This window comes from Hydra vulgaris, chromosome 07, assembly GCF_038396675.1.
Source record: "Hydra vulgaris chromosome 07, alternate assembly HydraT2T_AEP".
In the NCBI taxonomy this organism is placed as follows: domain Eukaryota; kingdom Metazoa; phylum Cnidaria; class Hydrozoa; order Anthoathecata; family Hydridae; genus Hydra; species Hydra vulgaris.
The window spans coordinates 34,914,546-34,942,296 of record NC_088926.1 but is presented as its reverse complement, the minus strand read 5'-3'; the positions used below and the strand labels follow the sequence as shown (position 1 = coordinate 34,942,296).

Here is a 27,751-nt window from a genome sequence, read left to right as displayed (position 1 = left end):
TTTTAATCTATTTTATAATCTATCTAGTTCAAATCTATTTTAAAAATTATTTTTTCTTGGTTTTCTTTTTACTGTTAGTTGCAGACCCAACTGTCTCTGCTGATGCACCTTTCAGCTGTCTACCTTTCAGTTTAGGGATCATTTCCGCAAGTAATAGCATTAGCGCTTTACCTGTTAAAAAGTATGAAAAAAAATTAGAAAAAAGATTTGCATAGAAAAAGCAAAAAATTATTTGTTCTATTGTTCTATGCATGAACACAATTCCAATAAAACTTAATTTCTTACGAGTCGGATATTGTAAACTAACAGGAGTACCATCAGCTTGTTTAATTTGAACTTTTACTCGTCCCTTACAAAGTGCATCTTTGAAACTGTCTCGTGGATATTGCTTATTCTTAAAAAATAACAATTAACAAATTTTAATTTGTTAAGTACAATGGACATAACAGCCAAAATAAATACAATATAGTATAACTGTCAACTAAAAGAGAAGTTAACATAACAGCTAGCATAAAGACATTACACATATATTAAAATGTTAAACATTGTCAACATAAATACAATATAGTGTTACACCCAACAATCAGTTAAAAATAAAAAGAATAAGAAAAACTATTTTACCTCTTCAAGAAGAGTGTTAAAATTATGATATTGTAAAACATCTCTAATTTCTGCAGCTTTCGGGTTTTCAACAGCCTAAATATTAATACAATGCTAATCACATTTGAAAAACTATTAACAGATGCTGATCCAAAGTTCACCCAACAATATCTAATACCATATATAAAAAAGATTTTTTCTACAAGCTAATTGTCTAAACTTTCAATTAAATCAATATATTATTAATTAAATTAAATTAAATAACATATGCACAATTTTATATTCAATTGAATAACATGCACAATTTTATAAATGTGATAACTTTAAAATACCCTACTTTTCAAGTTTCACACACTGACTACGGAGCAGCAGATGTGCTGCAAAAAATAAATTCAGAAAATAATATAGACAAGAAAGTTTATAATGTTGAAAAATACAAACATATTTAACATCAAAAAAAGAAACCAAGTGTTATATTTTAACTGCTTACATCTTAAGACAGCAGAAAAACAACTATATTAGGGCACACACAAATTTAAATTTTATGACCACAGCAAAAAAAAAAAAAAAGATTCAAACTTCAAACTTTTAGTCTTTCGGTCTAGTAAAAAACAACAATTGCATGTATATATATATATATATACATATATATATATATATATATATATATATATATATATATATATATATATATATATATATATATATATATATATATATATATATATATATATATATATTGTTACGAGATTTCGCTGCGTAGCGAAAACGCGTAGCGCATTTTTAAGTAACTCAACAAATATATCGTTAGAAGTTATATTGCGTCACTAGCGTCTTTTCAAGTACCGCATTGTAATTAAAGTTATTTTATTAATGCGTTAAAAATCATACAAACAGTTTTTTTTTCTCACTATAACAAAAGTTACAAATAAAATCAAAGTTCTTATTAAAAAAATCATTTTTATTATTTTTTTCAAATATAAACTAAATTTTATTTTGAAAAAAATATTTTTTCATGAAACGTAAAATATTTGTTTATTTTCTTATGATTTTACATTTGGTTTTTGGTTATTTTATCAATTGTTAATAAATTTTTTCTTATTTAATTTGTGAACTATTTTTAATAATGTTTTTAAACAATAGAGTTTTTTTTTTGTTATTTATCAGTTACCGGTAACATATTCGTGATCATAATTTATTTTCATAAATTAAATGAACGTCATTAAAACTTTACGTTATTGAATTAACAATAAACAAAATGTTATTAATAAAATTTTTACATCAAAATAAATCGTGTATTTTTTAAACTATTATGACTAAAAATAATTTTTATATTTAAAAGGAATTTATATATTTAATTCCTTAAGATAAAACTTAAACACTTTATTTTTTTTAACTAATTTTTAATAATAATAAAAAAAAAATGAAACAAACTGTTTCTTTAACAAAAAAATCTATTAGTTTACAATTGCGGTTAAATGCTTTTACTTACGACTTTATTTCTTCTGAATAAACGTCACGTTAACGATAATCAAAAGATAATTTAAATATTCTAAAAGATAAAAGTTTTTGCGTAGCGCAAAACTGCTGAGCGCGTAGGCAAATCGCCTTTTCGCAAGCAAAATGCGAGCTGCGTAACGCTTCTTAACAAGGCCTGATTATATATATATATATTATGCGGTAGTGGTGTAGTGGTAGAGCGCTCGCTTTACAAGCAAGAGGTTCCGAGTTCGATTCCCACCACGTCCCTGGTAGTACCGCGCTCAACTTGTTTCTCCGCGCAGCGGCCTTGTTTGTCAAGGTTCGTGTTTCGGAGTTAGAGAGTTGAGAGAGGGTTATAATCACAAGTAGCCTCCTCATCTGTAGTGGCCTTATTGGCCTTGGGGAGGTGAATTATTAAATATATATATATATAATATATATGATATATATATATATATATATATATATATATATACATATCTCATAACTTTTTTCGACAAGTAATTTTTATGTGGAGTGGCTAATGAGTGGCATAGAGGTCATATTTATATGAAAAATATAGAGCCTTGGATCAAACTAATCGCACCGCAGAAAAGCATTTAACTTGGAAGTTTCCTTCATGAGTATGCATCACACTACAGATCCAATAATGATGCTTTTTAAAAAGTTGCAAAAATAAAAAAACTATATGAGAAAAAAGTATTTATAAATGCTACATCATAAAATCAATGTCTAATGTATTTACTGACATATTTGAAGTTGATTCTATTATTTATTATTCAATAGGGGATTTTCAGGTTTGCTTTTCGGATGAGTCAATTTTCCTAATTATGACGGATATCAATTATGATGGAAATCAAGCTTTGATAGAAGAGTAAGTGAAAATTTTTGCCTATACAACATTGTACCAACACCCCACATCTGCCATGGTGTAGTCAATAATAGTTCCAGGGCACTAGCCAACTTCAAATTGTCAAAAACACTATGCTTCAAGATCAATACTGTCAAATTCTTCAAGATAAACTATTACTACAACTTTTACAGTTGTTCCTCAATTATGATGAGTACATCTTTATGCACGATGGAGTCACAAGGCTAAGAGTTTTACTAATTATTTGAAGTGAAAAAAATTTTGGAAATTCTCTTTTGGAGCTCTTAAAACAAAAAATAACGAAAAATTTAAATATTACAAGAAATATTAAAAAAGAATTTAAATATTACAAGCGAAAACTTTCGGAAAACCTCATATGACGTTTACTGATTTTCAGAAAAATTTTCACACCCACCACATGCTTTTTAAGACCCCATACCCCCAAACACATATTACTTTTATTAATTTTTACTTTTTAACAAAAAAATTAGATCTTAAATCTAAAAAAAAAATAATTAGTAACTGATTAAAATAAAAACTTTTAATGTAATCATACTTTAAAACTATAAAAAAATACTATAAAAAATATATAGAAATATATAGACTATAGAAAAATCTCATAAATCTTGATTTTCAAAAATGAATTTTTGTTTATTACTCACCATAGTATAAAACATAAGCATATCAAATCCTATTGAAACTGTGAAAAAAACAGTTGGAAAATGTGCATTTGATTGCAAGAAACAAAGACACAAGGGTCATTCTGTGTCAAATCAGCCAAAAAAAACAATTTTTGCCACTATGCAATCTTGGATTTTGATGATTTTTGGAATACAAGCTTAAGTTAATGAAAGAAAACTTCACTCAAAATTTTAGTATCTGAATCCATACGGTTTCAGAGATATCAATACTCTGTCCCAATCTCTTTTTTGACTGTTTTTTTCAGTGCCATTTATTTTTTTAGCTAATTGCAAAACACAATTAGCTTTAACTTCTAAAATACTTGTTCAAAAGTGGTAAAAATGTTTATCTAACTATTTGTTAGGGCGAGGAACTCAAAACTGATGGCTAAAACCCCCTAAAAATCAAGCATCTATATGAAAATCTAATTTCAAAATGGTGTAACACTTATTGTATGTTTTTTGATGCCCCGTACAAAAAAATGTTTATCTTGAGATGCCTAAATGATATGATTCTGAAATTTTTTCTTAAGGTTCTATATGTAACAAACTCCATAATATAAAAAAACTGTAAGGGTTTTTTTTTTTAAATAGATTTATTTGCATTTAAACCCTTATAATAATAAACCAAAAAATATAGAAATAAATTGAACAATAACAAATAAATAAACAAATTGAAATAAGTAAGCTATAATAAGAAAAATTAAAATTGATGATCAATTTCACTGATTTTGTATTGTCTTCCTGTAACAGTTGTTGGGATATTAATCATTAACAATAGGTTTGTTGATGGAACCCAGCACACATCATCAGAAAGTCAATAATATAAAATATTATTGAATTTCTGATGATGTGTGCTGGGTTACATATTATTTCCTTTGAAGGGTAACATGGATGCATGAATCTAACTTGAAAATCTTTATTTTCAACATCAATTTCCTCAACTAGTCCGATCTATGGATTCTTATCGCATATCAAATATACACACACTCCAATGCTTATATCAAACAAGCATTCTTTAATAATTTTTAATAAATTTGAAAATTAAAAATAAATGAATACTCCAATTGTTCATAAACAAAATTTGTTGTTGTTCGATGAAGGCTAGCAATTAAAGTTAGTCGTTTAACAGTTAAAGTTTTAACAGTTAAAGTTAATTGTTTAACCACCAATGCCATCACAGGGTGATTTACTGCGACTTGTAGCAAAGAAAGACCATGTACATTTCATAGAAATCTTGTTCATGGTGGCATATGTTTATGAAGTGTTTGCAGTTTTTGTACTGGCCAGCACACCCATCTGAAAAGTAATGAACAGTTTCTACTTGATGAGAAATATTGCTTTTAATATGTTCACCTGTTAACTTCATCACATGATAAACCATATCTACATCATGCAGTAAATCATTAGAGATAAAACATATTGAATCATATTTAAGAACATTATTTACTTTATAGTAAACTACTGTTGGATGCAATGTTGCTTGAATTTTGTTCCAGTGAAAACTTTGTACTTTGTCTTGGACTAGAAACTCTGAGAAATCACAAAAGACAATGACCTCAGTATTACTTAACTCATCTTTTAATTTTCTTAAAGAAGCAGCTTGACTTTTCACAATATAAGAATGAACAGTAAGCTTTTGTAACTTATTTGTCAGAGTATGAATGAAGCTACTTGTGGTTTCTGTTAGACTTACTAGCTCAGATCGGTCTGTTGTCTTCCATTGTTTGTAATCTATACAACAATCATTGTCTCCATCAATATCTTTTTGAGAACTCAACTCATTTTCAAGATAATTTCTTAATTTAGAACCTTCTAGACACAAAGGGCAGCGGTGTACCATGCAATTCTTGTTAGCCCTATTACAAACAAGCATATCAATAAGTTCATCCTTAATAATTCAACTGCACTAATTATAACTTAACATTTTGATGGTAGGTGCACACACATACTGTATGCGTACCAGATGCTCCTACTATAATGCACCATTTTGGACAATGTGAGCAAAAAATAGAAAAACAAGTCTTTTTATCTGGATGACTTAGATTTGAGAGAATCAAACGCTTTTGCATGTGAGATTCTCGAGCTATACTCACAAATCTTTTTTACCAGCCATTTGTCTGCTAATTTCATTGTTACAATAAAATTCAATAATTTCATGTATAGTCTCATGAGATATTTTTTTTCCTTTTTTTTCAGGGAACAATAAAATACCATTTTTCTGCAGCAATTTGCGTGATATCTGCACCATATAACACTAAATTCTCTTTCTATATCTTTGTTAGACCAAGAAATAGGAACCAGTGTTAGTAGTTGAATTTTTTGATTCCGATTTGAAATTAACATTTTTTTTTTGATTTTTCCTATAAGTGTATCCATGTCATTTGCTTTATTTTTAACTTCCTTAGATAATTTATTGAAGGAATCTTCTTGGCTTAACTAATCAAGATCTATATTTAAAGTCCTTGCAATACCTAACATTACTGCTTTTTGAACATGTAATGATTTCTTTTTACCAAGAGCAACTCTTGAGTGTCTATTCACAGCATGCATTTTAAGAGGACTTATGTTCATAACCATCAAAGAAGAATTAAGATTTTCTTTTAACAATTCGTTTATAGTTAGTTCATTATGTTTATCTTCATAAATCTGGTTGCAAGTCGGTTCTCCTGGTCCATTATCCTTAAATGACATCAATTTAATCTTACATGAGAGACATATCTTTTCTCCAGGAATAACATTAATACCAATGTTTTTGAACTTTACAAGTTGGATATTAATTTCTTTACATCCTCCTAAAAACATTATAATTACTGCTTCAGTGAGAGTTTTGCAAAATAAAATTTTATATATAATTACAATAAAGCTTTAAAAAAGTTTAATGGCTAAGTAGTAATACCTTTTCTTCTTTTTCCATTGTATAAATGAAATGGATAACAGCAAGTTATGTGGATTGTTGAGTAACGTTTTAAGTAAACAAATTCATGGTGTAGGCAAACTGTTGTATTTTCATTAATTTCAATACCAGAACAACTAATTATTAAGTCTTTATCAAATCACTAAGAATTGAAACTTTTTTGATATCATTGGATTTTACATGTTTATTTGTGACATACTTCTTTCTTTATTAACCAATTGAACATCTCTTTTTATCATTCATGTTGTTATACTATTTTTTAGTTCTGTAAGAAATAATTTAAAAAAAAATAATTATTATTTTAAGATTCTTAAATAGAAAATCCTTCAGCTATAAAACATAAAGATTGTATAAAATAAAGATCTTTTTTGTGAAATGTAAACAAGTTTATATGTTAGAACTCTACCTGAGATACTGAGTTTCTACCAATAATATTTTTTCATTATTAAATTAACAATTTTATCTTATTTTTTTATTATAAAACTTTAAATGCAAATAAATCTGATTTAAAAAAGAAAACCCTTGCAGTTTTTTTGTATTAAAGAGTTTGTTAAATATAGAACATTAGGAAAAAATTTTAGAATCATATCTTTTAGGCATCTCCAGATATATGCTTTTTTGTATGGGGCATCAAAAAACTTAAAAAAAGTGTTACACCATTTTAAAACTAGATTTTCATATAGAAGCTTGAATTTTTGGGGGTTTTAACTATCATTTTGAGTTCCTCACCCTAAAAAATAGTTAGGCACAAATTTTCACAACTATTGAACAAGTATTTCATAAGTTAAAGCTAATTGTGTTGTGCAATTGGCTTTAAAAATAAATGGCGCTGATAAAAACAGTCAAAAAAGAGATTGGGACTGAATATCAATATCTCTGAAACCGTAAGGTGTCAGACACTAAAATTTGGAGTGAAGTCTTCTTTCTTTAATTTAAGCTTGTATTCCAAAAATCATCAAAATTTGAGATGGTATGGTGCCGAGCATAAATTGAATTGAGCTGGAATGACCCACAATAAAATTAAATTAGTTTATGCATGTTCTGTAAAAATCCCCCCACCCCTATTTTTATTACAAACCCCCCTACATTAGATCTAGACTACACCCACACACACACACACCTATTTTATTCCCACCTAACCTTTTCTTTGGCATGCAAGAGTGTGTGTAGAATGAAGTGAAGAGCTCCAAAAAGTAATTGAAAACTTTGAGCATGCCACAACATATTTAAGCCTTAATTACTTATTTATGAACCCTGATGCTTTATTTATTCAGGTTCCAAATGTAAATTAGGATCAGAAAAATTCATATTTTATATATTTTTATAAATTTTTATGAAATGATAATTAAACTTTTAAAAAATTTACTTTTGATTTTGCGATTTTTCTTCCTTCCTCTTTTGTTCGACAACTGTTTATATATGAAGGATATATAACCACCCATCTTAAAAAATAAATATTCATATATCATTCTTTTTTTCTTCATTTACACAAAAAAAAAATCACAGAAATCATATTATATATAAATATAAATAGTCATTATATATAAATATCAATATATATATATATATATATATATATATATATATATATATATATATATATATATATATATATGTATATATATACACATAGATGAAAAATATGTGTATATATATATATATATATATATATATATATATACACACAAAAAATATGTGTGTATATATATATATATATATATATATATATATATATATATATATATATATATATATATATATATACACACAAAAAATATGTGTGTATATATATATATATATATATATATATATATATATATATATATATATATATATATATATATATATGTATATATATATATATATATGTATATATATATATATATATGTATATATATACACATAGATGAAAAATATGTGTATATATATATATATATATATATATATACACACAAAAAATATGTGTGTATATATATATATATATATATATATATACACACAAAAAATATGTGTGTATATATATATATATATATATATATATATATATATATATGTATATATATATATATATATATATATATATATATGTATATATATATATATATATATATATATATATATATATATTATATATATATATATATATATATATATATATATATATGCACTCTGACATTATATCGAAATAGTTTAAACTCAAAGACCTTGCTAATAATAAAAGACTGATTGAGTAATAGGATTCAGAAAAATCTCTTTTTTCTTTAAAAATTAAAGTAAAAGATTTTCCAGCAGGAAAGCAAGATTCATTTAAGCACTTGTTAAATAAATTGGAGAGTATTGAAGAAGGATTTATACAAAAACTGACTTTTTGAAAAACCAGTTTTCAAATTTCAAATTCTCAAATAAACCCATTCTAACTGATTTTCAAATTTTTGTAAAAAAAAAAAACTAAATAGGCAGAAATATTTTATTTAATTGAAATCATAAAAGTCAAATTTAATATCAAAACAATTTGCACAGCAAAAGCTTTCAAAAGCAAAAATTTCAAATTAGGAACAATATTTTTATTTATTTCACTTACTTTCCTAAAGAAATAGGATCTTTAAAACCTAAATGGTAGCCGTAGCCATAGCCAAATTTACACTCCCAGGGACCCTATGCCGAATCAATTTTCGAAGCCCTCAAAAATATCTTTCAAAATTTAAAAACTGTGATATTGTTTATATAGTTTAGAACTGTTCATTATTTATCTACAACTTTTTAGTTTAGTTGTCATGGTTTCTGTATACAATCTAAAAATCCTTTGTACGGAATTAATCTCCAAGCAAATTATAGTGAAGTAATGATTGTGCAAATAGAACTTTACAAAATATTAAAAAAAAGTGGAATTGTTGTGTAGCAATCATTACAATCATGAAAGTAATGTTTTTTAATTATAACTATCTACCCAAGCAAATTAAAACAATTTTGGAATATGTCAAATATATAATAAAAACCGGTTTTAAAAAACTGTCAAACCCCATATTGAAGAAAGTTCTAGAGAACACAGTGATGAAAATGTTATTCAAACACAAGCTAAAGGAGAGTTTAAGTGATAAATGACATTAGCAATTGAATCGGGAGCGATTAGGTTGTTTAACAATGAATAAACCTTTTTCTTTGAGATGACATAAAGAATGCAGTTAAATTGCAAATAATATCAAATAAGTCTTGAAAAAAAAAAAGAAAACAAGAAAAATGATTAAAGAACAAGAAAATGACAAAAAAAAAAAGTGGATTTAAACATGATTTCACAATGAATAGGTGAAATGATATGTAAGTAATTGCCTAGTCTAAACACTAGAACCTTTGTGAATCTATGGATAATACAAAGTTTCTATCTGAAGCACTAGTCAAGATAAATCCATTCTAATATCTAAAAATAAAAGAGCTTAACTTGATTGGTTTTATAAAAAGCAAGTAGGTCTAGTGAACTTTACAAGACTCAATGGATGAAAGGTTACTTTGAAGACCATTTGCAAAAGATATAATTTAGTAATAATATAGTGATGCAATTTGGTAAATGGGTTTTTATGTTTAGTATTTCAAGATGCTTTAGTTATGTTTCAAATTAGAGAACTCTACTCAATCTAAGTATAAAGTCTGGCACTTTTAGCAATAAGCTATACAGCTGCTTCAATCCTGCTAATCAACTCAAAATTGTTTCAAAGAGCTCCTTATGTAATCTAAACAATGTAATAAGTGGGTCTCCATGCACAACACACCACACTTGATATTCTGATGTTTTACAGCTGTTGGAATCAGCCTCTATGAGAGCTGTTAAAGAGTTCACTAATCTTACTAATAGCCAGCCTCAGAACAACTTAACTGAGTTAAAGAGCTGTATTTTTGTTAGAAAATAGCAGTAGAGTTGCATAGCAACTACCAAACATGAACAAAAAAAAAACTATTATATGAGTCAAGAAAATTAAGTAATTGTCATTTTAATCAGATTTCAACCTATACTAGCCTATTAGATAACGAAGGAGAACACAGGTAGTCAGCAGAAACTTTTTGTTTAGCTTGAATTGTATGGAATTGTGTAAAAAAAAACTGCCATACTCTTGCTGCAAAGAATTTACAAGAATTTAATATTCTTCACAAGAACTTTTTTTATTTCTTTTCAAGGCTAAATATTTAAAGTCTGAATGTTATAAACCTGTTTTCAAGCTTCAATTTAATTTGATGACAATTAGGATACAAGGCTAAACTTTTAATTTTTTTTTTCATCAGAAGTGATTTTCTCTACAAGCATAGTATTACAATTCTTTTGGGAAAAAAGGTCTTAAATGATCTAAGTATTAATTTCATTTGTAAAAAGAATGAAAAAGTTTTTCCATTAGCAAAAAATGAACTTCCAACTTTGTGCTCTTTGTCTGTAACAAACTTAGTATAATCAGCAATCTATTTTTTCTATTAACTGTGTCAAGAAAACTTGATAAGAATTGACATTTATCGAAATCATAACAGCCCTTTGATTTGATTTTCAAGAATTGGGCAGTGCAAATAAATTTTAAGTCATTTTTGAATTAAAGAACTGTAGGAATTACTTGTTTTGCATGAACCAATGAAAAAAGATTTTCTAAGCAATCCTGGGTCAATTGCAATGCCATAAGAAAATCAAACTTTTAATTTTCTTATGACACTGCCACCTTGTTTTTCCACTTTAGCTTAATACGCATAATCAAAGCAATACCTCAATGATTTCATTTTAAAAATTTATTGTTGTAAACTTTGTGATTTTTTAAGCTAAGAGCCATAGCAGGATTTCGTGATGTCATTATATTATACCATTTATCAATAATTCCTACAAACCAAGCAGTTGTGAGTATAGTATCATCTTTTTTTTCATTTTAAATAAATTTCAATCCACATTTACACATTTAGCACTTGATGCTTCATTTTGTTGAAATGTTTTTCATCAAGATACTCAGATGTAAGTTTACAAGCAAACCTCAAATCCATACCTTCTTAAAAGTTTACAAGCTTGCTCAAGTGTTTCGAATCTAAAATTAATGAAAAAAGTTTTTATTTTTCTTGCTTTTCCATACTTCTCACATAAGAGAGATGTTCTTATATACTTTAATAAATGTGGCACACATGGGTGTTTAATTAAACTGGAAATATAACCATTTTTAGTAAAGTAAATGTTAAAAGGTCTCCACATTGCAAAAACTCATAAACTTCTGTTTTGGTGTAACATGGTTAAAAATTGTAGGAATTATATTAAGTTTAAGTTGCCATCTTCTTTATTTTTTTCCTTAATGATCAGCATCTAAGTGTGCCTAAATAATAGAATTAATGAATAATTATGTTAACTTTAGGATTCTACGATTAGTATTTTTTTATGCTTCACATAAAAAGCTTGTGTTTGTAGGTAAGTGTAGGTATCCAACTAAATCATTTAACTTTTAAAGTCCAAATAGCCTCCTGTTTTTGATTATTGGGAAAGCATTTCATAAAAAATTCTTTCTTGGGTCTGTTATGGCAGCCTACTGCAGCACAACTTGACATATCTTTACAAATATTTAACAAAAAATAGTAGTCTTCACTGATAGTTATTTTTTGAAGTATAGTTTACACTGCAGAGTTGATTTTTAATCAAATCAGATTGCTACTTTTAATAGCGAAGATTTAAGATCGCATCAGATTGCTACTTTTAATAGCCAACCTATTATATCTTATTATAAATTATCCAACTTTCTCATATCCTACAAAGTATAATTTACATTAATAAGTTTTATAAAATAAATTTTGCGACCTCTGCAAAACATAGTTTTCACAGTAAACATTTTTAAATGAAAAATATAAAGATCAGCGGTCTAATATTAGGCAGTAATTCAATATCAGGCAGGTGGTAGATGTTATATTAGGGTAATTCCATGTCAAATGACCCAAGTAATGTCACCATACATCTCTAATTTTGCTGATTTTTATACAGTTGAGAGTGCTTAGTAACATAAGAATTCTTTGAAATTTTTACCCTCTGGCCCCAAAAAGATCCTGAAATATGACCATTTTACTTTTAATGTAAAATGGTCATATTTCAGGATCAAGCAGATAATGGCCAAGCCCCTCTTGTCCCCTTATAATTCCAACATTTATTTAGAGGTTTCGAGTCACATAACTTTAAAAATATTTGGTCTTTTTACTTAAAAACTTGTAACTCACTATTTTAGGAGGTGAAAAATCCAATGGAATGATCAGAGGTGTAAAAAATTATTATTAAGTACCTGTAATTATCAATTTAAATAAGTTTAGGGAATTTTTTATATACTTGTTTTTAATGCTCAAAAAACCCATGTGGGTTTAAATTATTACACATTCTATATTCATTGATCTTTCAAAAAATATAAAGATTTTGATATGCAAGTATATGGATTTCTATATATGGATAAAAGGGCACAGTTCCCACTTTTTTGTAGCGGAATATTGCAATTGGCTTTTCACTAACATCCAGACTAGCTGGAGCTCTGAAAATTTTGGAATTTCTGTAGTGCCAATGAGTGTGCATGTTAAAATTGTTTTCAGGGCCGCAAGACATTAGGGGGAACTGGGGCAAGTGCTCCACTTTTTTGTAGTGGGATCTTGTGATATATTTTTTACTACCTTCCAGACAAACTGGAGCTCTGAAACTTTCAGCATTTTTGTAGTCCTAATGAAGGCATGTTAAAATTGTTTCCAGGGCAGACAACCAGAGGGTCCATAGCACGGGGCACTGGGTCCATGCCTCACTTATTTTCTCAAAAAAAAATTTTTTGCATTTTTAATAAAGTAAAGATGATATTATTTTTAAAATTTTTTTTGATTTGTACTTGTTCTGTTTTATTAAGTTATTTATAAAATACCGTGGGGGTGAATAAATATTACCACAACATCTTGCTCATACCAACCCAATCAAACGTATCATATTTACACAGAAAAAATTCACAAAATTTCAATGCATTAATATTAATTTTTAATGCATTGATTTTATTTTGCTGATTAGGTTAAATACTTTGAATATCAGAAAAAGAAAAATGCCTGTTATATTAAAATCTTCACTTGTTCATTTAAAACTAATAGTATCTACAGATTCTGAGTTAAAATGATGATAGCTCCTAATTTTAGGAATTTTTCTACTAAGTTCTAGCAGTGTTCTTCTAAAAACGCTTTTTCAAAGTGTTTCGAAATTCTGACAGTCTTTCTTTTTTAATTTTGAAAAAAGTAAACCGTTAAATATTTTTTGCACAGCAGTCAAGCATTTTATTACATTCAATATCTGGTCATTTAAGGGGCTTTGTAAACTTGCATTTGCAGTTAATCGTTTTACAGTGTCACCAATACCATCACATGGTGACTTATGATGACTTGTAGCAAAAATGTCCACTCTGCATCAATATTAAAATCATCTTTATGGAGACATCTTTATGGACACCAATGTCATGCTCATTATCTTCTGACATGAAGCAAAACAATTTTTCTTTAAGTCAATTTCATTTTCATAAATAGGATGCTCAAATTTTGGCGCTTTTTTGCTCCCAGGCTCCAGTCAACACAATTTTTTGCAAAGCTTTCTTATTTAACTTAAGTATAAACATATAAATGTTTGGAGTTTGCTCCATGTTGGGAAGTTAGATATTTTGAAGACCAAAAAAATGCTGAAGCCACCCCTGCTTTTATCTAAAAGTTATTTTTTAGACAAGGTAGTATATTGTTGAGGCTCAAACCAATTTTAAAATATCATATATATACTTATTAAAAATTTTAAAGTATTTCCAGACTGGAGGATTTCTGAGGTTTTGTTAATTAACTAAAGAAAGTAAAAAGATGCACTCAAAAAACATACAAAAACACATCAACTTTAAAGTTAAATAAAATTTCTTACTTACAAGCAAAAAACTTGCAGCAAAGTTCTGTTGTTTAAAAAAAGATAAATCTATCAATATATAAAAAAATAATAGCACATATAGTTTTAATTCATAAAACAATTTACAATTTCTGTGTAGCAACTTATATTTTTAATTAATTTATGTTTTGAAATTTACAAATTGAAAAAAAATTTTTATCGTATAAATTTTAATTTAAAAGCTAATAACTAACAAATATCATTTTATTAAAGCTTTTTAAGTATAGAAAACAACTATTACCATTAAATCTACATTAAACACAATTTTTTTCTTAAATTTTAGCACACTTTGACCCACTGTGGTTTGTCTGAAAAGTACTGAAAAATCTACCACAAGAATCTGCTTCAAAAAAGTGGACCCATGACCCAGCCCCTCTCCTCCGGTGTCTTGGGCCCTGAAAACAACTTTAACATGTTCATTGGTACTAAAGAAATTCCAAAATTTTCAGAGCTCCAGCTAGTCTGGAAGTTAGTGAAAAAACAATTGCAATATTTGGCTACAAAAAAGTGGGAACCGTTCCCCGTTATCCATATATGGAAATCCATATACTTGCACATCAAAATCTTTATATTTTTTGAAAGATCAATGAATATAGAATGATGCATAAATATAAATATAGAATGATGCATAAATATATTTTTGATATCATCGAAGCCACATGGGTTTCTTGAGCATCAATATCTGTGATTTTGATGCTCAAGAAACCCATTTAGCTTGATGATATTCGAGGCCTCGATGATATTCAATTTTTTATATACCAAAAAAGTATATAAAAAATTGCCTTAATTAATTTAAATTAATAAATACAGGTGCTTAAAAATAATTTTTTACATTTCTGATCATTTCATTGGATTCGCCACCCCTGTAAATGGTCTGGTACAAATTTTTAAGTAAAAATATTAAATATTTTTAAAGTTATGTGACTTGAAACCTTTAAATAAATTTGGCAATTCTAAGGGGACAACAGGGGCCTGGCCAGTATCTGCTAAAAGTAAAATGGTCATATTTCAGGATCTTCTTGGAGCCAGAGGCTAAAATTTTCAATGAATTCTTATTTTAATAACTACTCTCAAGTGTATAAAAAATCAGTAAAATCTGAGATATAGGGTGACATTTTTAAAAATTTCTGGGTTATTTGAAATGGAATTATACATTACCAATATTTATATACATTATATACACACACACACACACACACACACACACACACATGGGTAGTAAAACATAAAGATTTAACATATAAAGTATTTGCTGATGAAATTGTTATAGAACCAACATCTTTAATATAAATAATAATTTTCTATTCATTGACCTAATGTTTCACCAAGCTATTGGAACAACAATAGGACCAAATTTTGCTCCAGATTATGCATGTCTAAAAATTTGAATTTAAAAAAAAACTAGACTTCTAAGATCTTACCTAAGTACTGAGTAAATAAAAAAAATGTTTTAAAATAAATAAAAAAAAGTTACCAGGTAAAGTTACAAAGTAAATAAAAAAAATTGAAAAAAGATAAATCAAAACTTAGGCAACTAATTACTAAGAGATTACCATTTTTACCGCATCATGATTATTGCTTTAAAAACTTAAACTCAAGTGCCTAAGGGGAGATAAAACATCAAGATATATTGACAGATGAATAGGGACTGGTGCATTTTTCCACCACTTTAAACAAAGTTGTTTAAATTTTTTTAATTTATGAATACAAAAGTTTAAATACAAATACAAAAAAAATTATTTTTGAAATTTACAAATACAAAAGTTACTATTGAAGTTTATATTTTTTAAAAATTGAAATTGAAATTGAGTTTTAATTTATTATCTATCTATCTATCTATCTATCTATATATATATATATATATATATATATATATATATATATATATATATATATATATATATATATATATATAATATATAGATTTATATATATAGATTTATATATATATATATATATATATATATATATATATATAAATTATTAGAAAATCACTTAAAAATTTTTTTTTTCATTCAACGCAGTTTTCATCTAATAAAGACTCATCAGAGAAAAACTCTTCTCTGATGAGTCTTTATTGATGAAACATAAATGACTTTTAAGTTTTATTTAAATCTATAAAATCATGATTTTATAATTATAAAATGTAAGATGATTTTATAAATATAAAATGTAAGATGATTTTATAATTGTAGCTCCAATTTTAAGAATTATGCCTTATTATCTTTTTGGCTATTGTATATACTATTTATGATTATAAAAATGATAATAACTCATTTTTGAAAAAAGTGTGGCTTGTCATTATTTAACAATAAGCCCTTCATATATATATATACAACCCTTAGATGTTGTCCGAAAGTTTTTTCGATATTTTGTTGACAAAAAGTAAAAATTAAAATGCAAGACCGGAATTTTTTTTTTTTAATAATGATAGACTGCCTGCCCCAACCAAACCCTCAGTCGATGTAGCAGCACTCCCTTGCGGGTCAGGCTATTTGTCAGTCGATGTAGCAGCACTCCCTTGCGAGTCAGGCTATTTGTCAGTCGATGTAGCAGCACTCCCTTGCGAGTCAGGCTATTTGTCAGTCGATGTAGCAGCACTCCCTTGCGAGTCAGGCTATAAGATAGTCGATGTAGCAACACTCCGCGCATGATTTACTGAAAAAAAATAAAAATAAAAACATTTTATTAAAAAAAATAAAAATAAAAACATTTTATTAAAAAAAATAAAAATAAAAACTTTGTTTATATTGTTAAAAACATTCAAAACGTTTTAAAAACATTCCGGTCAATTAAATTTGCGTTTTTGTGGTTTTTTTAAAAAACGATTAATTTGTAATTAAATTAATGGTTTTTACTTTCGTCCAACACGGAAATGTTGGACGAAAGTTAAAAGTAATTAAAAGTGACGTATATGTTGGCGTAAGAATCACTTTTTTCCTTCCGCTCTTCCCAAAGCCAACAAACTATAGATCTATATATATATATATATATATATATATATATATATATATATATATATATATATATATATATATATATATATATATATATATATATATATATATATATATACATATATAAATATATACATAAAAATATTATATATGATAGCACAACTATTAAACAAAACTGCCATTAACATCTTAAACAAATTATTGTTATAAACAACAATAAAATAAAAACGGACATATGGTATTAAGTAACCCTTACTCATAATCATTTAAATTTCACCTACCATTTATACATATAACATTCATATAAAAAAAAGAACATTCCTTAAAATCTCACTGAAAGAGTAGTTGTTTTTCCATCTGATAAAAAAGAAAACAACAACATTTAGCAGAACTAAACACATGGCTAAGAGAAAGTAAATATTTTGACAATGCTATAAAAAAAAACACTTCACAACACAAAACTTCCAAAACCAGCTCCCCATAATCTAAAAAATTATTTACTTTACCTACAACTTTTAATAACAATCTGGACTGTCAACTTTTTATAAATGACGCAAACCTTTTGTTTAATCTATCCTCAAATAAAAGGGTAAAGTAAGTTTATTTGAATATCTAACAAGTAATTGCATTTAAACAACCAAACAATTTACTAAGAACACTAACTTCTGCAAAAATTCAATTTATCAATAAAGAATTCTAGTAATGTTGCAGTTGGCATGGAATGAGTCAATTATTAGCACTTCAATATCAATTACAAATTTTCTAACTATTTTAAAGGTAAAAAATCATTAATGCATAAACAGAGTGAGCTACATGGGAACTGCTGTGTCAAATAACTGCTCCAGCCATGAAAAAAGCATTTGAGTATTAAGACATTTAATCCAGATAGAATTATTTTTTAAAACGCTACTACTCATAAACTTATCAACAAGCTCCACAGCTTGTTTCATATTTGGTGGTGCTAAGAAACTTACTTATTAGAAGGCTTTAAGAAAAACTTGACAGAAGCAGAACTTGAGCAATTCAAAAAATATAACGAATCAATGAAACAGGAGCACAAAGTAACACAATTATAAATTTTATTATAAGGTAATCAAAGGATACGTAAATAAAATGTTTTCTGTCAATTTAGAAAATCCATTAAACTTAAAATCTGATCCTTGTACAATCAGTTATGTTAGTTTAGATAACTTATTAGATAAACTAACTAAATAATAAATTTAAAGAAACAATTTTTTTATAAACCTTAAATATATATATAATACGTCATAGGTTTTAGATCAGATATAAATGAAGTTCTTTATTATTTGGAAGTGTATTCTTTAGATCAAATTAAAGTAACAATGTTGATACTGAAATTAAGAACCACTAAAAGTTCCTATATCAAATAGACCTGTGAACACAAGAAAGATAAATGTCTAATATGTTTTATTTACACAAGAACATAGAGAAAAACTTTTAAATTAAGACAATGGATCCATAGAAAATAAAAATTGGATTTGTTAAGTATGCAAGGCTAATGATACAAAAACAAAATCAAAGTTATGAGTAAATTGTGATTCATGAGATCATGCAGTGCAATTCAACTTAATCTTTGAAGAGCACAAATGATATTAAAAAAACTCATTAAAAAAAGAAATTTGCTTTTTATGTGCCAAAAATGATGGCTCCACTCACTGGAACAATTTATGTATAAAAATTAGTGTTAAGGATCATTTATAAAGATAATCAATGCAAAAAATCACAAATTCTATCTTCAAAAACTCAAAACATTTACCACATGTGAGCATTTTTTAAATGTATTTCCTGTATGAAACTTTTTGATTTGAATCAGATTATATTGAATGTTACTGTTATTAGTCAAGACAACCACAACTAGTACTTGTAGTGTTGAAGTAACTCTTAAGTATGTATATAAAAGTCTGTATATAAAAGTGTCTTTATATAAAAATATGTCTGTATAAAAAAATATGTCTGTATATAAAAGTATAAAAATATAAATGTATATGTCTGTAAAAAAAGTGATGTATATAATCTGCTTCATGTCCTGCTGCCTTGTAGGATACGCCTTTTTAGGCAAAGGCTAGGAGATGCCAACTCCGATTTAAAACACCCCCTGCCTTGGGGCTCTTGGTTGAGTAAAGGCTAGAGATGGTGTCTCGATAAAAATACTCATCTTGGGCAGATGTTAAATGCACCCAGCTACTGTCTTGTAGAAGGCCTCCTAGGCAAAGACTTAAGGGGTAAACAGATTCTATCTGTTGACCAGCCTCGCACCCCTTCTTCATCTATTAGGCTGGCGCAGATGTATTTTTAATACATTGTTTCCAGTTTAGGTTGTTGAATGCTGGATCTTCTTGACTCAATGCATGGGTTTGCTTGTGTCACTGTTCTTGACTCAATGCATGGGTTTGCTTGTGTCACTAGCTCTCAGAGAGGCTGATTCCATCAACAGCTGAAAAATATCAAAGTATTAACAGTGCCATGTTGCGCATGGATGGTGTCCCTGTTTGTACTTTTGGTGTACATTGCGGAGGCCACATTTGGAGCCCTTTGTTACGGCTTAGGGTTTATTAGTAGTAATGAGGCAATTGCTTGGGCTATTAAACGGTGTTCTGAGTACTATCTATGCTTTGAGTCAAGTTCTTCAATCTAATTTAAAAATGAATAAAGTACCAAAAACTATAAAACACAAAAAACCATCATCATCACCAAGTTCTCTAAACCTATCATTCACTAATATTCGTGGTCTTCGAAGTAACTTTTCTTCTGTTGAGTCTTATCTCTTGCAAAGTTCACCAGACCTACTTGCTCTTTGTGAGACTAATTTGAGTTCGGCTGTCTCATCTTGTGATCTTAGTGTTGATGGTTATCTTCCTCTGATTCGTAAAGACTCCAATAGCCACATGCTTGGCCTGGGCATTTACATTCGTAAGAATTCACCTGTTTGTCGTGAAACTAGGTTTGAATCCACAGACTATTCTTTCATGTGCTTTCGTTTAGCACCACTTCACGCTATTGCCTTTCTCTTTGTTCTATATCGATCTCCTTCATCTCAAGACTGTACACTTTTTGATGTTATTTCTGATCATATTGACCAAGCCCTCTCTCTTTATCCATCAGCTAATATAGTTGTTGTCGGTGACTTTAATGCTCACCACTCTGAATGGCTTGGCTCTAGTGTCAGTGACTCTGCAGGCATTAAAGCCCACAACTTTTGCCTTTCTCAATCCCTAACTCAAATAGTCAACTTTCCAACTCGCTTTCCTGACAACCCTAATCATTTACCTTCTCTACTCGACTTATGTCTTGTTTCTGATCCTAGTCAGTGCTCAGTTTCTCCACATTCACCCTTAGGTGCTTCTGATCACAGTTTGATCTCTTTAAAACTAATATCTCATTCTTCTTCATCACCTGAATACCCCTACTATCGAACCTCTTACAACTACAGTAAAGCTGACTGGGATTCTTTCCGGGATTTTCTTCGTGATGGCCCTTGGGTAGAAATCTTTCAACTTCCTGTCGACAAATGTGCTTCTTATATAACTTCGTGGATTCAGGCTGGCATGGAATCTTTTATTCCCTCTCGACGATTCCAGGTCAACCCTCACTCTCCTCCATGGTTTTCCTCACACTGTGCTGCTGCGATTGCCAATCGAAACCGTTACTTCCATATTTATCAGCAAAACAATTCTCCAGAAAACAGACATCTTTTCATTACTGCTAGAACCAACTGTAAAAAGGTTTTGTCTAACGCCAAAACCCGCTATTCTCAGGTCATGAAATCTCGTATCTCATCTCAAAAATTAGGCTCTCGTGACTTCTGGAGAATCTTTAATAATATCAATAATAAGGGCAAATCTATAATTCCACCTCTCTTGTATGGTTCAGACTTTGTCACCTCACCTAAAGACAAAGCCGAACTGTTTGCTAAAAACTTTTCATCAATATCATCTCTTGATTCCACTAATTGCGTTCTACCTGATATTGCCAACAAACAGGTTGATTCATTGCTTGACATTCATATCACTTCAGCATCTGTATCTAAAGTGATTTCCTGTCTAGACTCTTCTACAGCTTGTGGCCCAGACAACATACCTGTTATTGTCTTGCAGAAGTGTTCTCCAGAGCTGTCGTCTATACTCTCAAAACTATTCAACAAGTGCTTATCAGAGTCTTGTTTTCCAGCCTGCTGGAAAGCCGCATCTGTTATCCCTATCTTCAAAAATTCTGGGGAGCGATCTGATTCGTCTAACTACCGTCCCATAAGTCTTCTTCCTATCATAAGCAAGGTTTTTGAATCTTTAATTAACAAACACTTAATTTCTCATCTTGAATCTAATAACTTACTTTCTGACCATCAATATGGATTTCGATCTTCTCGTTCTACAGCTGATTTGCTAACAGTAATAACTGACAGGTTTTATCGTGCATTAGATGAAGGTGGAGAGGTTAAGGCCATCGCTCTTGACATTTCAAAAGCGTTTGATAAAGTTTGGCATGCTGGTCTTCTCCATAAGCTTTCTTCTTATGGTGTATCCGGCAACATCTTTAAGATCATTGAATCCTTCCTTTCCAATCGTAGCATAAAAGTTGTCCTCGATGGACAACACTCTTCTTCTTATTCTGTAACTTCAGGGGTTCCTCAAGGTTCTATCCTTGGCCCTATACTCTTTTTAATTTACATTAACGATCTTCCAGATATTCTCACATCTAAGGTGGCATTGTTTGCTGATGATACTACCATTTATTCTTGTCGTGATAAGAAACCAACACCCTCTGATTGCCTGGAGGGGGCATTTGAGCTTGAAAAGGATCTCACTACTGCTACAGCATGGGGCTCACAGTGGCTGGTGAACTTTAATTCAGATAAAACTCAATTTTTTTCAGCCAATCGTTATCGCAATAATTTAGATCTTCCTATATTTATGAACGGTGATGTACTCGATGAGTCACCTACTCTTCATCTTCTAGGATTAACTCTTACTTCCAATCTTTCTTGGAAACCATATATCAAATCGGTTGCAAAATTAGCATCTGCTAAGGTTGCATCTCTTTATCGAGCTCGCCACTTTCTTACTCTGGATTCTATTCTCTACCTCTATAAATCTCAAATCCGGCCTTGTATGGAATACTGTTGCCATATTTGGGGCGGATCTTCTAATGATGCCCTTTCTCTTTTAGACAAGGTGCAAAAACGCATTGTAAACATAGTTGGACCTGCTCTTGCAGCCAACCTTCAACCATTATCACATCGTCGTAATGTTGCTTCTCTTTCTCTTTTCTACAAATACTATAATGGGCACTGCTCGAAAGAGCTAGCGTCTCTTGTGCCATCTACTAAAATTCATTCTCGTGTTACTCGTCATTCAATTAAGTGTCATCCTTTTTCTGTGACTGTTCCTAAGTGCTCCAAAAACGCTTATTCGTCTAGTTTTTTTCCTCGAACATCAGCTCTTTGAAATTCGCTTCCTTCATCTTGCTTTCCTGATTCATATAATTTGCAATCTTTTAAATCGTCCGTCAATCGTTATCTTGCTCTACAATCTTCATCTTTTCTCTTACAGTAACTTCCAACTTTAATTAGTGGCTGCTTGCAGCCTTGTTGGAAGCGAAGATGTTTAAAAAAAAAAAAAAAAAAAAAAAAAAAAAAAAAAAAAAAAAAAAACTTCAATAGTTAACATGTGAAACATAAAAAGTCAATTATTATTGAAAAATGTAATAAGCTACATACACTGGAAATAAAAATAAATTAAGACTTTTCACAAACGGACATATTTGCCATCATTAAACTGGATCATCAACAATGTCAACATACGCATTTTACTATTACAGAACATTTTTTTTTTAGCTTTTTGTTTCTGGAGTTGATGTCTGAAAGTATATAAAAAAAATTTATTTTATCTTTTATTATATATATATATATATATATATATATATATATATATATATATATATATATATATATATATATATATATATATATATATATATATATATATATATATATATATATATATATATATATATATACAATCTGATATAAACAGGTTAAATAATGCTTTTACTTATATCAGTGTTGATAGTAAGAATACTTCTTGGCTAGATCATGTCTTATTTAGCCATGCTGTGGATAAATTAATAGCAAATGTTTCAGTATTAACAGAAGTCATTGCATCAGACCATAGATGATTAGTTTTTTCAATTTTATGCTCAGTAAATAGCAAAGCTGCTACAATAGATAATTCTACTTTCAAAATGTTCCCTTGAAATCCGGATTGGCAAGCTTGTGACTATTCCATTTTAACTCAATATGAACAAAGGGTGGATTATTTACTTCAAAGAGTAAAAGTATCTCTTAGTATATTTAATTGTTCTGTATTTCATGAATGTGTTGCTTATGAAATTGATCTTTTTTACAATAACATTATAAAATGTATGCTATCTGCTGTGGCTGACGTGATACCTCATAGGGGTTTAAAAGTAAATTTGGAATTTAATGTTCCTGGATGGAATGACTATGTTGCAGATAAACATGAGTTAGCCATGGATGCATTCAAACAATGGGTAATTGATGGAAAACATGGAATTATCTTCAAAAGTATGAAAAAAACTCAGGCAGTATTTAAATTTACTTTTAGGCACTGTAAAAATCATACTGAGCAAATTAAAGCTGACAGATGTGCACAGAATATCAATTATGGCAATCCTTTAAAGTTTTGGAACAGTGTTTATGAAGTTAGTAATGTAAAGGCAACCAATTCTGTTCTAGTACTGGTGGAGTTACTGGTGACAAGGTCTTCGCCACTATGTGGAAGAAACATTTTCAAGCACTATATAATTCACTTAATGATAACCGGAATAGAATACAGTTTGAACAAAAGTGCATTCTTCATTGCTAGACATACCTGCTAAAGTTATTATTATAGATGCTACTAATGCTTTGCATAAGCAAAATAAGAGAAAATCTGCTGAACTTGATAATGGAATCATTTATATGTGGAGGACATAGACGGTCTCTCTAAGTATTTTTTTTAATTTATACTTGTTGTATGGACATTTGCCATCAACATTTTGTGAAGCCACGATAATACCTCTAGTAAAATCTAAAATTGGAGACTTAACAGATGTAAATAATTACAGAGCAATCGCAATGTATCCCGCTTGTTTCAAAATACTTGAAGGTATTTTATTAGAAAGAATTGAATCTCATGAGAATGCTGATGATTTTCAGTTTGGTTTCAAGAAAAATCATTCCACAATGTCTTGTACATATTATTTAAAAAAGACAGTTGATTACTATATTTCTAGAGGAAGCCATGTATTCACATGCTTTATAGATTTCAACAAAGCTTTTGATGGAGTTAATTATTGGAAACTGTTTTCTTAATTAACTGATCAGGGTATTGCCGAGAATGTTGTCTGTCTACTTGCATCTTGGTACAAGAACCAAACTATGTTTGTCAGATGGCAGAAAGTAAACTCTGATAGCTTTAACAAATGCAATGGTGTAAAGCAAGGTGGAAATCTTTCACCGTTCTTGTTCATATTTTATATAAGAACACTGTTTTTCAATATTACGAATATGCATATTGGATGTAACATAAGTGGATTTTTTTTGAATTTTTTGGCATATACTGACGATATTGTACTAATTGCTCCGTCTTGGTTTGCATTACAAAAATTATCAACTGCATTAAATACTAAAGCCACTACCATTAACATGTCATTTAATACAAAAAAATGGTGTGTATGGTATTTAACCCAAAACAGAGATGCAAGATAGTGTCAAGCAATTTTCCACTGTTTACCTTGGCTGGATGTGAATTAGTTTTCATTGACAAATTCAAGTATCTGGGTCACATAATAGAAAATGGTTTGTTTGATAATGCTGATATAAATCGAGAGAATAAATGTCTTTATACACGTACAAACATATTAATCAGACAATTCAAGAAATGCTTGATTAAGGTAAAAGTGCAGCTATTTAAGACCCGCTGCCTCTATTTTTATGATGTGGCTCTATGGTCTAATTTTAGTGCAAATACTATGTTAAAGCTAGACTCTTGTTACAAGAAATGTGCTAAAATGTTTTTTGGATATGACAAGTACTCAAGCGCTACAAGTATGTTTATGGTACAAGGCTTGCCTAACCTAGATACTTTATTGCATAACTACAGACTTTGCCTTATAAATCAGTTAGTTAACTGTGCCAGCAGCAATGCAGCTGGGTATAGATTAAACAGAACTTTTAATTAATTATTATTATTTTTTTATCTTAACTATGGACCTTGTACAGTACTTGTTGTCTGAATCAAATAAATAAAAAAATAAAAAATATAATGTTTAATAGTTATATTATTTTTCCTTATCATTTATAACAATATGCATTTTAATAAGACATATCATTACATAGTAATAATTAGTGATATATATATTCTATCATTACTAAATAATTAAATTATAATAATAAAGTATTTTATGATAAAGATAAATGATAAGTGAATCTTAAACCTTTGCTGCGAACTGGGATCAGACGTGTTATGGGCCATTTTGAATGTTTTTAATGTTTATCGTATTCGGCGCCGTTAAATTATAAAACAACTAATGTCTCTTGTCAATTTTTATCCCGTCAAGTTAAGGTTACTGTACAATCTGGAATAGCGAGGCGATTAATCAGACTATTTAAACCGTGCGTGTAATAAATTTTATTTTTTTTGTTCACAAGCTTGGGTATTTAAAAGCTTTTTGGGAAGTTAAACAATAATCTTAAAGTGAAACAATAATAACATAGTAAAAAAAAAAAATTAATAGTAATAATAATTAATAACACCTAGTAACAACAACAATAATAATAAGTAATAACAATAAGTAATAATAATTAATAATAATAATAACATAATAATAATAATAATAATAATTAATAATAATAAGTAACAATAAGTAATAATAATAAGTAATAACAACAATAATAATTAATAACACCTAATAACAAAAAGATATTTATAGAAAAAAAAAAAAAAGAAGAAAATACAAAAACAAACAAGAAGATTTAGCAAGCCATCACAAACAAAATATATTAGATAGATAGATATTTATTAGAAACATTAAATACATGTTCTAAAGGACACGAAGGCCCATACAAAGAAGGACACTAACTGCGTGTGCGTATATAAATTCAAAAAAAAAAAAAAAAAAATGCACCACTACAAAACCAATAACATAATTATAAAACTACAAATATTATAAAGAAACAAAATTATAAATTAACAAATAGTTGTTCCTTTTAGAACAACTATTTGTTTCTTTATAATTTTGAATCTTATTTTTAAATAATAAAATATTTTTTGCATTCACAGCATCCGAGGCCATATTGTTCCACGTGTCAGCAACTCGGAAAAAAAACCATATTTTCTTGAATCCAAGCGACAAAATTGTTTGCGTATTTTATAAATATGACCCCGGGTGTGGCAATTGTTGTCAATCTCAAAGAACAAAGATTGTTCTGTGCAAATAAGTTCACGGAAAATTTTAAAACATGTTACTAAGTCATTTTTAAGGGTCCGAACTCAAGCGATTCCAAACCAAGCTACTGCAGTCTATTATGATAGGAAAATTTTCTAAGGTTCCTAATTTTCTCAGTAAATTTTCGTTGGACACTTTCAACTGATTTAATCAATCCAATTTGGTGTGGCGACCAAACTGGAGAACAATATTCTAAAATGGGTCATATATAGGTAGCGAAAGCTCTAACTAGGATACAAGGGTTGCGAGTTTTAAAACATTTCAGAATTAAGTATGCTCTAGAGTTACCTTGATGAATAACATTAGAAATATGTTTTTTATAATTAAGGTTACAGTCCATTGTAACTCCTAGATCATTTGGGTAGAAAGACCAAGCTAAAGTACACTAACCTAATTTATAGTTAACCTTTATACCTTTGCATAATGAGGGAGATGCTATTCTAAGTAAAAAACACTTACTACTAGCAATTTTTAGTTGCCACAAATCTGCTCATATTACGCTCATATTACGCTCATATTATTTAGAGCAACAACTAAATCCTGGCTTAGATCCATGTCATGGTATGAACTATATAACTTTATATCATCTGCATAAACTTTTATACGACAATCCAGATTATTAGCTATAGCAGTTAAATCATTAACATATAATAGAAACAGTGTGGGATCTAACACACTACCCTGTGGAACTCCACTAATAATATGTATTAAGTTTGATAGAGAACTACCGACCTTAACTTGTTGACATCTATTGGTAAGAAAGGCGGAAATCCAATTTAGAAGATTACCTCT

At 28.7% G+C, this 27,751-nt stretch overlaps 1 protein-coding gene across 1 annotated transcript; it reads right to left on the bottom strand.

Annotated features, from left to right (window-relative positions):
* LOC100201860 (signal recognition particle 19 kDa protein) lies at positions 1-26,058 on the bottom strand. Its single transcript, XM_065801710.1, has 5 exons — positions 25,949-26,058; positions 7,917-7,992; positions 622-696; positions 286-394; positions 1-171 (listed from the first exon to the last, which is right to left on the bottom strand). The coding sequence occupies exons 1-5, from the start codon at positions 25,984-25,986 to the stop codon at positions 47-49; spliced, it is 423 nt and encodes a 140-aa protein (XP_065657782.1). The 5' UTR covers positions 25,987-26,058; the 3' UTR covers positions 1-46.
* Positions 26,059-27,751: the final 1,693 nt, after the last annotated feature.